Source organism: Solea senegalensis, linkage group LG5 (genome assembly GCF_019176455.1).
Source record: "Solea senegalensis isolate Sse05_10M linkage group LG5, IFAPA_SoseM_1, whole genome shotgun sequence".
Taxonomy (NCBI): Eukaryota; Metazoa; Chordata; class Actinopteri; order Pleuronectiformes; family Soleidae; genus Solea; species Solea senegalensis.
This window is the reverse complement of record NC_058025.1, coordinates 8,062,527-8,076,961: the sequence shown is the minus strand read 5'-3', so window position 1 is coordinate 8,076,961 and position 14,435 is coordinate 8,062,527. Positions and strand designations below refer to the sequence as shown.

The following is a 14,435-nucleotide window of genomic DNA, read 5'->3' as shown; positions in this document are numbered from 1 at the left end:
GACAGAGAGGGCGGAGCCTTGCAATCCTGTATTTACCACTGTTGTCCGCTAGGTGGCGCTCCATCGTGGACGAACACCTTTCTGTCGCTTGTTTGTCAACAAAAACGCACTCTTCCCCACTCGTTGACTGACCCTGGTTTGTCTGCGGCAGCTGAACATGGCGTCTGTAGGAAAGTCTGCGACCTCGCTGTTGTTTTTCACTCAGAGGTTTTTATCGCCGCGGTTAAACGCTGTGTGTTCTTATCATAAAAAGGTAAGAGACTAAATCCGTGTTTTTAAAAGTGGAACATTTATTTTTTGTCTCTTATTCTACGTCTGTGAGTTACCTTTATCTTCTTGTGTATGTACACAGAGGTGTGATGCTGCTCTACTTCATTGTTTTTTTGAGTACTTTAATGTTTTTTATTTTAAGCTACTTTAGTATTTGCTCTCTGCTCTTTGTGTCTTTCTTTTTTGTTTTTATTTCCCCTTTCATTTTAGTTACTTTTACCCGGCTTCTATTGTTTGTTGTGTCTACATTGATGGTGTTTTCTGACAGTTTTCTGACATCTTCTCAATCCACAGTGTGTTTGTGTCTATGTCGGGAGGTGGGTGTTGGGGGGTTTGTGTGTATATAAAGCACATTGTTACAATTGTCTGTATGAAAAGAGTGATATGCAAATTTAAATTCGATTTAGTTTAGGGCTGAAACAGTGTTTTCTGATTTTTCAGCTTCTTAACTGAATATTTTTGGTTTCCTTGTTTCATATAACAAAGAAACCAATAAAATTTAATAATTTTTGTTTGTTGACATTTGAGAACGTCATCATTTCTAGGTCTGAGAAACACTAATCGATATTTTCTGACATTTAATGGACCAAATGATTACTTGAAAGACTGATCGACAGATTAATCAGTTATGGAAATAATTGTTACTTGCAGCTAACCTACATTTGGTTAGAGGTAGGGAAATTCACTTGGGTTGGGAGCAAAGAGTACTATGCTATGCTATGATATAACATAAGCAATATAAAATATCCAAGTGCGAAATTGGAGAGTTTCCATGGGAATTATGGGGATTGTTGCAACCATAGAGTGATGCAGTGTTCTTTCTCTGTATGTGTGCCTTTCCTGAAGGTGTTGGACCATTATGAAAACCCAAGAAATGTGGGTTCTCTAGACAAAGGCTCCAAGAATGTGGGGACTGGGTTGGTGGGTGCTCCAGCCTGTGGAGATGTTATGAAACTCCAGGTAAATAAGAAGAGATTATCCCAACTTTGTGTGCCTTTTGTCACAGTTAAGCGTGACACTAAGTATCCCGAACATCCAGCAGTCATGCATGTTTTCTTCATGTGACAGTTTAACTGTGTTACTGTGAGATAGAAAACTGTCACTCAGTGTTTAATTCTTTGATGTTGCAGATCCAGGTGGATGAAAATGGAAAGATTGTGGATGCAAAATTCAAAACATTTGGCTGTGGATCAGCTATTGCCTCCAGTTCTCTAGCAACAGAGTGGGTGAAGGGCAAGTCGGTAAGCTGGTACAACACAGATTTTAAAGAAGAGTTTGTAATGAGTTATGTTTTCCCATCTTTTTTTTGAATATTTGGTTATTCTCTTTCACCCTGCAGGTCGATGAAGCTCTAGGGATAAAGAACACAGATATTGCCAAAGAACTTGCCCTTCCTCCAGTTAAACTTCACTGCTCAAGTAAGTTCAAAGCACAAACACTTGCTTACTCACACAGGTAACTGGGAAACACACTTAGTGTGGTAACATCTGTGATTCCACTCCCAGTCACATCCAGATATGATATGAGCTGAATCACTGCTGCATGAATACATTTATTTGCACCAGTCACAGGTCCCACTCACGGGCTTAAACCAAGAAATTATATAAGAGGGAACGTGGGAGAATAAGACAACACTTGCTACCCAGCTTTGACCATTTGGTTATTTATTTTTAGTATAGCAATACTGTATTTTAATTATCCTTTAACAGTTGGGTATTCCTATCAAAAGGACTGCATAATGTTTAGTTTAGGTAAAGATGTGTTATCTGATGTCTAATTATTTATATACAAAATTATATAGAAAAATAGAGCATTATATTGTCGTCCCACACCTACATGTATTTGTCAGAGAATCCAAAGCTTTTCCTGTTTGTCTCTTCCAGTGCTTGCTGAAGACGCCATAAAAGCAGCGTTGTCTGACTACAAACTCAAACAGGACAAGAAGACCCATGTCAAAACCAGCAGTTAATGTGCTCTTAAGTCAGGTCACAACTGTCCCTTGAACTGTCCCTGTTCTTTTTATGGATGACAAGTTGCCATAATTCTGCATCAGGTCCTGCACTTTTCTGGGACATCTGGGAGTTTTACTGCCTCAAAATTCTCCACAGCTGTTTATTTAGTCTCTTTAATTAAAGATTCAGGCATAAGAAGAGTCTGTAGATGTAGATTAATACGATTTTGGTGAAATGTGATGATAATATCAGTGAATACCACTTCCTCACCCACTTAGGAGCTTTTATTTTGTTTTGTTTTTTATAAACAAGAATAAATGCAATTTATTATAGATAAAGACTTCAGGTCAGGTTTTACTTAGTTTTTTTTTTGGCATTAAGTCTTTATTTTTGGCTTGACTGAGTGAAAACATTGCTCCATTTCACAGTTAGATTGAACAGTTGAACAAGTGTATGTACAAAGCCATGCCATAGAATATTATATGCAAATGTTAATGTGAATTAAATCATTAAAACCTCTTCAGTGTGTCTGTGGTGATGTCATCCACCAGATCCCGCATCAAGCGGCGCCACTCTCTGTCGGCGTCGCAGAACCTGTTTCAGTACCAGCAGCACTGCCAGCATCAAGAGAGCTACGAGTACACACAGCAGCGCGAGCAGAGCGATGACCACAGAGGAGTTTTGCTGTGTCAGCAGTTGTGGCTCAGATGTGGGTCTGGACGCGTCTCTGTTTGTAAACAGCACAGAGTGAGTCTCTTCAGCAGAGGTGACGTTACTCTGCGGGTACCGACCTGTGACGTTGTCTCTGCATTTCTCTTCCCCGTCAGGAGGAGATGTAACTGTTTTTAAATGGGACGGACTCACAGACTGTGTTTGATTTAGGGTTAAACAATCTTCATAGATGAAGAGCTCTAATGCGTAGTGTTCAGATGATACATGGCTTTCAGGTAAGTCTTTTGAAACGACTGGAACAGCGGTGTTTTTTGATATTTGCTCTGCCAAAGTCTTCTTAAACCAGCTTTTATCTGTTGGCGTGACTGTCACCGTGTCCAGTTGGTGTGTTCTCTCATTTGGCTTCAGGACATGAGGACAGATGGTCATGACGGAGAGGTTCAGGAGCAGACGATGAGCTAGATGGACAGGCTCATTGCACACCAGGTCTGTCGCCATCTTCAACCTGCCGTTCAGTATCCAGCGGTAAAGATACAGAATGTCACACTCGCACACCCACAGGTTGTTGGAGAGGTCCACAGATCTGAGACGCGGCAGGCGGTCGAAGGCGCTGTCTGGAACTGAGCGCAGGCAGTTGCTGTTGATCCTCAGGACCTGCAGGTTGATGAGGGCGGACAGCGAGGGCAGGTCCAGGGCAGAGATGCAGTTGGCTGAGACGTCTAAATGAGTGAGTGATGCGGGGAGGTGCGGAGGAAGCCTCGTGAGGTTGTTACCTTTCAGCGTCAGAACCTGCAACTTGCTGAGGCCCTCAAGTGCCCCGGGTTGGATGGCACGGATGCGGTTGTCCTCCAGATCCAGGCGAGTGAGGTTCCCCAGCTGCCTCAAGGCGCCTGTGGTGATGTAAGTGATACGGTTCTCTTGCAGCTGCAGAGATTCTAGACTTGGAGGGAGTCCACGAGGGAAGCGGGCCAACAGGTTGTGACTCAGGCTGAGCTCCTGGAGGCTGGAGAAGTGCCGGAGCAGGTGGTCCACGTTACAGAGCTGGTTTCTGGCCACAGACAGAGCCGAGGTGCTCAGGGGGACAGAGCGAGGGAGAGACCGCAGTCCCAGGGACTCGCAGAGGACCAGTAGTCCTGGGTGAGGACAACAGCAGCCGGCAGGACAGGGAGACATGCTGAGGCAAGCTAGAGGACAGATGCAGAGAACCAGGAGGACACCACATCTGCACCACAGCATGACCTCACTGCAAGAAGAATGAGATGAGAGATGTCCACATTAGACGCAGTGAAACTTATTAGAGAATGAATTAAAGATGGAAGGAAGAACATGGAGAAGACTGAAAAGAAATGATGAATAATTCAATCCTGAAGGCAGTAATGCAACATTATGGATGCTAAATGCTTTAAATTAAACTAACTAATAATTTATCAGATATAACAGGCATTACTCATTTTCACATTTGACGTGTAGTTTATTTATTTGCATTTGTAAATATAAATGAAACATTAAGCAATAATTTAGTAACGGGGAAGTAATTAGGGCTGCAACAATTATTAGATTAATCTGTTCAGCTTCTTAAATGTGAATAGCTTCTAGTTCCTTTGCTCCATATGACAAAGAAATCATTAAAACTGAAAATGTTTTGGTTTGTGGACAAAACAAAACATTTGAGATCATTTCAAGTTTTGGGAGACACCATTTTACGGACCAAACAAGTACTCGATGAAGCGAGAAAATAATCTACAGATGAATTGATTATGAAAATAATTGTTAATTGCAGCTCAGGAAGTTAGATTATCATCATGTCATCTTATTTCTCATGTAACCTCCAGCTTAGTAACAAGAACATATTGACAATAAGACATTACTGTAATTATGTGCTATTTCCAAAGTAAGAATAGTTTTTTAATTAGAATTATGATGACTACCATCAATAATATACCCATATTATAAAGTTGGAATTGATCCTCATTTATGTCCCACAAACATTATTACCAAGCTATAACTTGATTACTACAGAAATAAGACATTACCATTAATGACTCGACTATAATGTTAATATTACTGATAGTGACACGAGGACTCACCATTCTTCTGTTCTTGTATGATCAGCTCCTCCCTCACAGAGACAGGCAGACATGTCTGTCCATGATCAGTTATGATCCACAGTCCACCGTCTCTCTGAAGACACCCACTACCACTGTGACATTTCCAGGCAGATGCTCATCAAAGTTTAACCACAGCCTTAAAAAAGGTGCCGTGTTACCTGTTCTGTATCCTCTCCACCGTTCACATCAGTGGAACAGCTCGTCTGTTGTTGATCAGTGACCAACAGTGAACGAGGTCAAAACACAAAAACAGCAAGACAATCACAATCAGCACGACGTGTGTTTTCAAAGACGAGGAATCAACATGTAAATAAAGTTCACACCGAGACGATCTGAGGCTGAGTTTAGTGAAAGTGGAGCAGATGGTGAATGTGAGTGAGTGGAGTGTGTTTTCCCATCATCCTCTGGTGTGATGGGAAGAGTGAAAGTGAAGGGATTGTATTTACTCGAATTATTTAGCACTTCATTGACAATAGAGCTGGGAATGTGACCCCAGAGTGAGGCTCTGTCAGGACTCACGTTACAGACGCCACAGAGTCACAGTGTTTTACTCTTTAACCTGCTGCACTGACATTTTTAATGTTTGGTCTTTAGATACTCGACCCCGTGCTGAAAGTGCTGTTAAAACATTTAAAACCACAAGATAATTACATTTCTGAATGTATGGCGGACCATAAATGACAATGTAATAAATACAAGAATGAATGAATAAAAGAATAAATGAGCGAATAAATACAGAAATGAATGAATTAACTAAATAAAGACATTAATAAATACAAGATAAGTTGAAGAAATTTATACATTTTTGATGACCAACTTTCATTTATTTTTTAAATTCTGTATTAATTCATTCTCTTGTTTATAATAATGTAATTTATGGTGCTCCATACTTTCAGACCGTATCTAAGACTAAAATGTAGTTATTGTTTTATCTGAGTCAGTATTTGCTCACATATTATTTCACTACTCAACATACAAATGACATAATTTCAGTGTTTGTTTGCTTTTTTCTATTTAAAAATTCACCAGGACAAATCCGTGTCCTTGATGTTTTGCCTGACGTCACATGATGAGCTGTTGAAAGAGCGGGACTCTGTGTCCTGTATGTATCTGGTTCACTGCTGCTGAAATATTTAAAACAATCTTGTACGGATGCCAGTGAAGAACAAAAGGTTGGTCTTTTGTCCAGACTCTCATACCTGTTGTGTTTGGGTGTGATGTTTGCTGCTGCTGCCTCACCGAGGACCAGTCAAGGGAAAAAACAAAACTGTTTTAAAAGCGTGTGCCACCATTTTTGGGTTTAAAATGTTAGGATACACAAATTTGAGATTGTGAGTGGATCTGGCTCAAAATTACAGATGTGAATTGAACATAATGTGCACGTAGGAAGTGAGTTTCCTCTCTTTTAGACATTCCTGGCCTTTTCTAATCTTAGGTTGTTTTGGTTGTGGCTGCATTTGTGTGAGAGTTCGGCGATCAGGACAAAACTCTCACCATTTTCACTCAGGACAGAAACGCCGTTTCCAACACCTTTTATTAAATATAAGGCAAAACAACATCTTTTGTAAACAAACTTGGAGAGGAAGCGTGCCGGGACACGTGTGAGGACAAAAATCTAATCTGAGCATTCCGTCAAACTTAAACACAACAAGTCAACAGACAAACTGAACATTACACGAACAGAATCACTGGCATAACTAAATGGGAAACTGAGTATGAGGTTTTCCTTCCCCAAAATGGCGTAAAATAGAATAAAATAACTGAAAGGTCAATTAAATATGAGGATAATAATGTGATTTTTCCAGCACAACAAGCCAAATATATATCACAAATCACATTAAAATAAAACACTTTTATTCATATACATCAGTATTACCTGTATTACAAAAGCTCAAACACTTATTCATAAAGCTTTTATGGCAACAAACACATGTATTTACTGTATTCTTACAGTTCAACTATGTTTTTGGTACGGAGCTTTGTGAAAAAGGTTCCTGAATAAAACATTATGCAAGCAAAGGTAAGGTAAATACGAGCGTTTAAAATATAAAAAGAGAGTTTAAGTCAAGTTTACTGGCGACTCACGTGTTGCTTGCTATATTTACAGCAACAAAGAGTTGGAGCCAAAGCTCTTCACTGCGAGAGAAGACGTGACTGACGTACAGCAGGACAGACAGACCAGATCCTTCTGTCTTAACACACGGAGAATCTTAATTATGTTAGAAAAACACATGCATGCTTTTACTTTTTGGGAGGGAAGTTACTGTTGAAATGTGTCCTAAGAAACAAGAACACCAACAATCTTTGTCCATATCATCATTTTTATGAGTAGACACAGATTTTAGTGTTTCAAAAATGTGATTTTTACGGCTGCAACTACTTTTCAATCAGTGTTTCTCAAACCTGGAAATCATGCCCTCAAATGTCTAGTTTTGACCACAAACCAAAATCTCTTAGGTTTTAAATGGTTATTGTCAAATGGAGCAAATATTCACATTTAAGAAATGCATTGCAGCCCTCGTGATTTTTCATATAAAAAGGCTTAAATATTCTCATTATGTAAAAAATTAAATAATTTAAAAAAAAAAAAGTACACTAAGCAAGATTTGTTTTTTAAATTTTGCAGTATTGATCAATAATTCCACAATGACCTTTCAGTATAATTCGGTAAAATTGTATCACAGGAGAGTTTTGACACAAGAGATAACCTCAGTTCAAGATAGAGACACAAAACAAAGTGTGTGTGTGTGTGTGTGTGTGTTTAATAACCTGTGGATGACCCTCAACCGTCAGCTGATTTCCCGGTGATCCTGCCTGCTGCAGCTTTACATAAATGTTGACACATTTTGCTCAAATCAACCTTTTCTTTTCTTCTTTCCTCTTAAGTCAGAGGTTCTCAGTCCTGGTTCTGGTCCTGCAGGTCTTAGAAGTTTCCCTGCTCCAACACACCTGATCAAAATGCTCATCATCAATCCATTCATTCATTTAAATCAGGTGTGTTGGAGCAGGGAAACCTCTAAGACCTGTAGGACCGTGTGTCTCCAGGACCAGGACTGAGTGATCCTGTCTTAAGTTACACGTCACGGTTGAAACATTTCACCTGTTTTATTTATATTTTTTTTCCGCGAAACCGTCCTAACCCTCGATTGTGGATCTTTAATGGTGGCCCTTTTTCAGGTGGCAGGTGCAGACAGGGGGACTGGAGCTGGAGCTCTGCTGCGCCTCCTCCCTGTGCTTCACCGGCTCCTTGTGCCTGGGCTCCTCTCTCCGCTTCTCCACCTCCTCGACCTGCTTGACCTTTCTGACCTCGTGGCGCGGCGACGACCTCACGTCTCTCCCCCGCTCTCCCACCAGAGCCTTGGAGGGGGTGCGCAGGTGCTTGGGTGAAGCCATGCTCTGAGTCTGGACCCTCTTGACGTGGTCAACGGCGTACGGCCTCTCGTGGAGCTCGCCCGAATTCTTGAATCCAACAGATTTATCTGCCGCATACTTCCTGGGCGGGTTAGCGGTGGGCTTGTAGGCCTCCAGCTTACGCTTGTGACTCATCGCAGAGGCACAGCAGATGATGAAGACCATGACGATGAGGAGGGACGTCACCACGATGATGATGAGCATGTGCTCCTGCAGAAAGTCCACGACCCGGCTCAGGACGAAGTCCTTCAGGCGGATCATGGTGGTGGTGATGGTGTTGGTGAGTGAGGGAGCTCCGGTGGCCGTGGTGAGGAGGACGGGCGCTCGGGTGGAGAAGAAGGACGGGAACAGGAGGCCCAGGTCTGAATCGTCACCACTGCCGTCCATGGACATGTTGTAGAACATGGGCGCGGCGTGACAGGCACCGCAGCACAGTGAGAGCAGCGTCAGAACCACGTGAGACTTCATCTTCTGCTTCTTCTTCTTCTTCTTCTGAGTTCTGCAATGACAACAAAGAGCTGTTTAACAGTGCAGTTATTAGTCAGTTTTGTTTCTTTTTATTTTTACTCATTCCTTTCTTTGTTCTATTGGTGTGTGTGTGGGGTGGGGGACAATATGGGATGGGGATGAAAATCTGTCTGTCAAAAAATATGTCCAATTCTGTACTTTTCTTGATTGGGAACTTCACAAAAAAGTTCATATAAAATTGACTTCATTATATACTTATGAGGTTTATATACATAATATAATCCTCTCTGTTCAGGAACAGAGAGGATAAGAGCGAGATCATCCAGATCAGCTTTCAGATTCACTCTCATCATCTTCTCTGTCACTGACTCAACACTGCATCTGTTTCTGCCTGAAAGAAATGCTAAGCTAACCCTTTCAAAATCAGTGTAAAAACGAAAAATTTTGATTCCGAAATTTAAGATGGAACTTGATCTAAACCCCTGACTTTATTCGATAAACCATATGCCTAATTTTTTAAAGATAACAAGTATAAAATAAAATATATTCTTCTTCTTTTGGATAAATGAATCACCTACTGACCTGAAATGAACTGGTGAATGTTTAACAAATCACATTTTAGGTTAAATGTTTACAAAAATCAAACAGTCATTTGGACAGTTATGTATGCGTATTGTACCAGGTTTAACTTATTTACAGTTTGAGCTTAAATAAGTTGTTTCTCTTTCAGATTTTAAGATGAGTTACTTTAGAGACGCTAACTGCTATACTATGATATTCACTAACTACGATATACTATAACTAGCTACTATACTACAACAACTAACACATCTTTGTAATTAGTGCTGCTACAGTGTTTACTTCTTCTTTTAGCAAGAGTCCTGCCCTCATCATCTTGTAACTGTGGTAGAGAAAGTAAGTCAGACAAGGTCAAAGGTCAGGACAGTTAGTAGGCAACACGTTTGTTTTTTTTACCAGAGTTACAGGATGTTTAGGACAGGAAATTGGTTTAAAAAAGAAGAAGAAGAAGGAGAAAACACTGTAGCAGCACTAATTACAAAGATCTAATCATTGTTTTGTTTTTTTATTATAGTAGTTTTATATTTTAGTATGGTAGTTAGAGCCTGCCCAGGCCTGTGAAGCAGCTCAACTTAAAATCTGAAAGAGAAAGGACCTCTTTAAGCTCGTATAAGGCAAATCAGAGGAGTTTTGTGGTAGAAAACAAAAATTGACTTTTTCCACCACGTAACTCTGTGGATTATTTCAGTGTCAAAATGTCTTTCTGTCAGCAGACACGTCACATGTTACAAACATAATACTATATATAATACTACATAGAATTTTAAAGGGTGAATCCATCTAAAATGTGACTCCAGAATCCGTCTTGACTCAGGTCTTTCCATGTTCTGTCTCTGTCTGTGTCTCTGTGTCGCACCAGTTCTATTTTAGCAGGCAGCAGAGTAGCCATTACTTATTTGGGGTGGAGGCAGTGAGTTTGCTGCTGTCGCCCTTATAATTTGTAAAGGGGAGGGAGGCCACTCGTCCACCACACCAAAGCCAGGAGGAAGTCCTACAGCAGAGGGTGCACAGGGAGCACAGAGGCGTGGGAGACCTGTGGCCATGGCCTCTATATTTACTGTGGGCAGCAGCAGCAGCAGCAGCAGCAGCAGCTGGCTGTGCACCACCTCCCACTGCAGCACAGACCTAATGAAGATATAACCTGCATTTACAACCGCTGAATAAACTGTCTCGACCCACTATTACTCTTCTTCCATGACTCTGAGTCTCTCTCTCTCTCTCTCTCTCTCTCTCTCTCTCTCTCTCTCTCTCTCTCTCTCTCTCTCTCTCTCTCCATCACAATGTGAAGCGGAGTTTTGACACAGAGCTGTGAAACAGGGCAAAGTTCAGCCTGTTTCCACTTAAAACCACTTCATCTTTTTAACACACTTTGTAATTACACTGTAAAGACAAGCTTCTAATCACTGAAGTCAACCTGCTGCTGCTGCTGCTGCTGGTTTACACTCAACAGCCCCTTCCTCTCTCCCTGTGTGGTCAAACATGCTCTCTGCTCTCTGCTCTCTGGTCTCTTGTGGACCACATGTTGGGCTGGTTCTCCCTCCTGTATGTACATCCATACTGTAAAACAGCGCTGCCCCTCCGTCCCCCATAATTACAGCCATAAATACATTTCCCGTGTTTTACCAGCGGGTCGACATTAACTTGGACTGAAGGCCTTTCTTTCTCGACACGGATGCTATGTTATTAAGCCATTTCAAATGACATGGATTCACATATACATATATATATATGTATATATATAAATAAAGAATCATGTGTACAGTATGTGTAACTTAAATTATAAAATGACCATGATATGTCAACACAGGCTCCCCAGAGTCAAAAACAACAGATATTCATTTCATGGCACTGTTTTTATCTGTTTTTATTGTTTTTCAATTGCATTTTATTGGAAGTTTTAATAAAACAAAAAGGTGATTAAAATAAAAAGCTATTTTAAGTCAACTCTGGTTGTGCTGTGTGTCCTGTCTGTGTTTACTGTGATTTATTTTAAAATTGTTTTAATTATTACTTTTTTTATTAAATACAGCTAACAGCTTAACTAATTTCCCCTTACGGGACAATAAAGCTCTTAACTGAACTGACTTAAGTGAAGCTCCTCATAGATCTGTCTTCCTGTTCCCTGTCATCTTAATCCTTAACTGAACTTATTTTAAAGTGTATAGTTTAGATGTTTTAAGATGTATATTTAGTTTTCTTTTATCTTGCTTCAACAATGGTTTCTATTTATGTGCATGCCTCCATTGTTTGAATGTGTTTAAACATTTTTAAACATCTCTTTTTATTTCTATTAACTGCACTGAGCGTATAATAACAAGCTTGTACAAATAAATTTGCCTCAACCACCTGGCAACCTTCAGCGTCATGGCAGGAGGAGGGGAAGGAGGAGGAGGAGGAGGAGGAAGGACAGTGTTCTCCAGCATTTTTAAATAAATATTGCAGTACCCAATTAATATTCTAGGTGAAATATTTAAACATCTTGTGTTTTATTGCTGCACCTATTGAATGACAATTGGCCTTCAGGGACATTTCAACAGACTCTTATAGCGGCCCTTAACTTTATGGTTCTCAAACTGTAGTACGTGTGCCACCAGTGGTACGCAAGCTTCCTCTGGTGGTACTTGGTGGAAATACTATTCTACTGTGTAAACCAGGGTATGTGATCAGAGAAAATTAAAAAATAATACAAATTATTATTGGGAATAAATCTGCCTCCTGTGTAAAGTCTGTAGCTGACCTTGCTCTGCCTACTTATTTACACCACTGTATTTTAACATTAGTGATAATGATGTTACTTCAAGAGCTCAATGTTTTCTCAGGTTAGTAGTTGGTATAAAATGTGTCACCTCACAAGAGGAGGTTTTACTGCCACAGTCCAAATATTCCTGATTTAACACGACTGAAAAAGCAAAGAAAATATACATTAATAGTTACTGGTGATCTTTATTCACGTCGGTATATCATTTCTTCTTATCCTTCTGTGGATAATGCATATTCCTTTATTTCATTTTTGACCATTTCAATCAGACAATTCAAAAATTGTGAAATTTTTAATGGAAACCTAGATCCTGTTGTGGATTAACATAATCCACACTTTTTGTTGAGCCCCCCGCTCTCTCAGCTCTGGGCCCCACATAATTGCATGCCCTGCCTACACTGTTGCAGCAGCCCCCGTCGACCGACAATTATAACATTTACCAGAAGTTCAGTCTTCTGAACTTCTAAAGTGGTTGTTTGTTTGTAAAATATTGGCATCTGAACTAGAGTTTGAAGAATAAAAGCAATAAAAGTAAGCATTTAACAGCGTTTTGGTCAAACAACAGATGTTTTAAAAAAATAACGGGTGGAGCAGAAACACAGACTCTCATCTCTAAATATATATATTGGTAGTTTTTATTTCCTAAAACTTTTATCCTTTTATACCTTCAGTTTTATCATTTATATTCATGACATTTTTACTTTGCCAAGTCAAAGAAGTAATGCCACATTGTTAAAAAACACATCTTAAAACATCCTAATGTGATTATTGTTGAATGTAACTGGATTAACTTATAATTAAAATAATACAGTTGTTTAATATTTAATAATGCATTTCCTCTATAATCCTAATCTGTTAACGAACATTTATTGTTAAATAAATTGGTTGAAAGCACATAAAAGTAGAAATGATTGACAAAAAAGAAAACACTTAAGTACAAGTCCCTCAAATACTGCACCACTTAGTAAATAGAGTGCATGTATTTTACTACTTTCAACAAAAAACATTTTAAATATGAACTAATTGTTCATAATTGACAATTGTCAGTTTGCATAAACTCTCTGAAATAACAGAAACAATTTTCCCTTCTTAGTTTTGTGATAGGAATACACCTTAAACCCTTCAATAAAAGAAAAACATACTTACCGAGTGTGTTATCCCGGGTTTATTCTGTGGACGGCACAAAGCAGCGCAGACACCAGTGACTGGGGTGAAAAAAGAGGGAGAGACAAAGTGAGAAGAGGAAAGTAAGAGTGAGGCAGAGTTTGTGAGCATCCGCTCCTCCCTGCTGTGTCGTACACATTCTGCTCTCCTCACTTCAAACCTCTATTTTCAGCTTCTCCTCCCTGTTTCTGATCCTCCCATCCCCTCCGTTCATCCTCCTGCACATATGGAGCAGCCATTTGGGATTAGATAGCTCAGCTTTACATGTTTTGTGTTTATTTCACTCCAGTATTGTATAATTATTGTTGAAGTTACTGCGTGCGATGACATTTGATTGGGGATTAATATATGTGAAGAAAATGTTTCTGTAAAAAACGTCTTTAACGTGGAATTCTTGTCCAAATAGACTCATTCAAAGCTCAACTTTTCAACAACTGATCCGTGAGTTTTCTGCGTCTAGAGAGCAGAGACACTGCAGTTGGAGCAACAGTCCCATGTTTGAGGGAAACGGGTATTTCTGTACTTGGCGGGGCGAGTCCCAGGACTTCTCTGCCTCCCACTGAGTCCTCTCTAATTTGGTCCATGTTGATTACAGCCTGTCTACAAGACCAGGGCAGAGAGCGAGAGCACTCTTTCATCCCAAAACACATGTACAGAGCGAACATATAAACTCCATGCTCTTTTAGGCAGCACTTATCCTCCGAATATATGTCTCTGCGTCTACGCAGACATGTTACTATTTAAAGCCGTGATCGTGCCGTCTTTATGTTATTCGGTTATTTGGACGGAAGGTGTGAAATATGATATGGTCGGACGCTCAGCTGTGAAGAAGCCGATCACTTACAAGAGTGGTTTAGTTCTGTTTATTATGATGCAGAAGCTTCTCTTACTGGAGTCCACAAAAAATCAAGGTCAAGGTCAGACGTGTCTATAGAACACGTTTAAAAACAACCCCTGTTGCCCCAAAGTTCATTACATTACTTCAATGAAGTGAAAGGAAGCTCTAAAATACAATAAGGAAAGTCATCAAATAACAGGAGTAAACACAGCAAT

General features: G+C 40.0%; 3 protein-coding genes across 3 annotated transcripts; 1 reads left to right on the top strand and 2 right to left on the bottom strand.

The window, feature by feature from the left end:
- The first annotated feature begins 112 nt into the window (after nt 1-112).
- On the top strand, nt 113-2,741 carry iscu (iron-sulfur cluster assembly enzyme). Its single transcript, XM_044025821.1, has 5 exons — nt 113-253; nt 1,117-1,230; nt 1,401-1,511; nt 1,610-1,688; nt 2,154-2,741. The coding sequence occupies exons 1-5, from the start codon at nt 158-160 to the stop codon at nt 2,237-2,239; spliced, it is 486 nt and encodes a 161-aa protein (XP_043881756.1). The 5' UTR covers nt 113-157; the 3' UTR covers nt 2,240-2,741.
- LOC122769348 (leucine-rich repeat-containing protein 4C) lies at nt 2,557-4,129 on the bottom strand. Its single transcript, XM_044025820.1, has one exon. It carries the CDS (start codon nt 4,065-4,067, stop codon nt 2,763-2,765), a length of 1,305 nt encoding a protein of 434 aa, XP_043881755.1. The 5' UTR covers nt 4,068-4,129; the 3' UTR covers nt 2,557-2,762.
- Nucleotides 4,130-6,519: 2,390 nt separating this feature from the next.
- On the bottom strand, nt 6,520-13,508 carry tmem119a (transmembrane protein 119a). Its single transcript, XM_044025432.1, has 2 exons — nt 13,365-13,508; nt 6,520-8,912 (listed from the first exon to the last, which is right to left on the bottom strand). The coding sequence occupies exon 2, from the start codon at nt 8,879-8,881 to the stop codon at nt 8,159-8,161; it is 723 nt and encodes a 240-aa protein (XP_043881367.1). The 5' UTR covers nt 8,882-8,912; nt 13,365-13,508; the 3' UTR covers nt 6,520-8,158.
- Nucleotides 13,509-14,435: the final 927 nt, after the last annotated feature.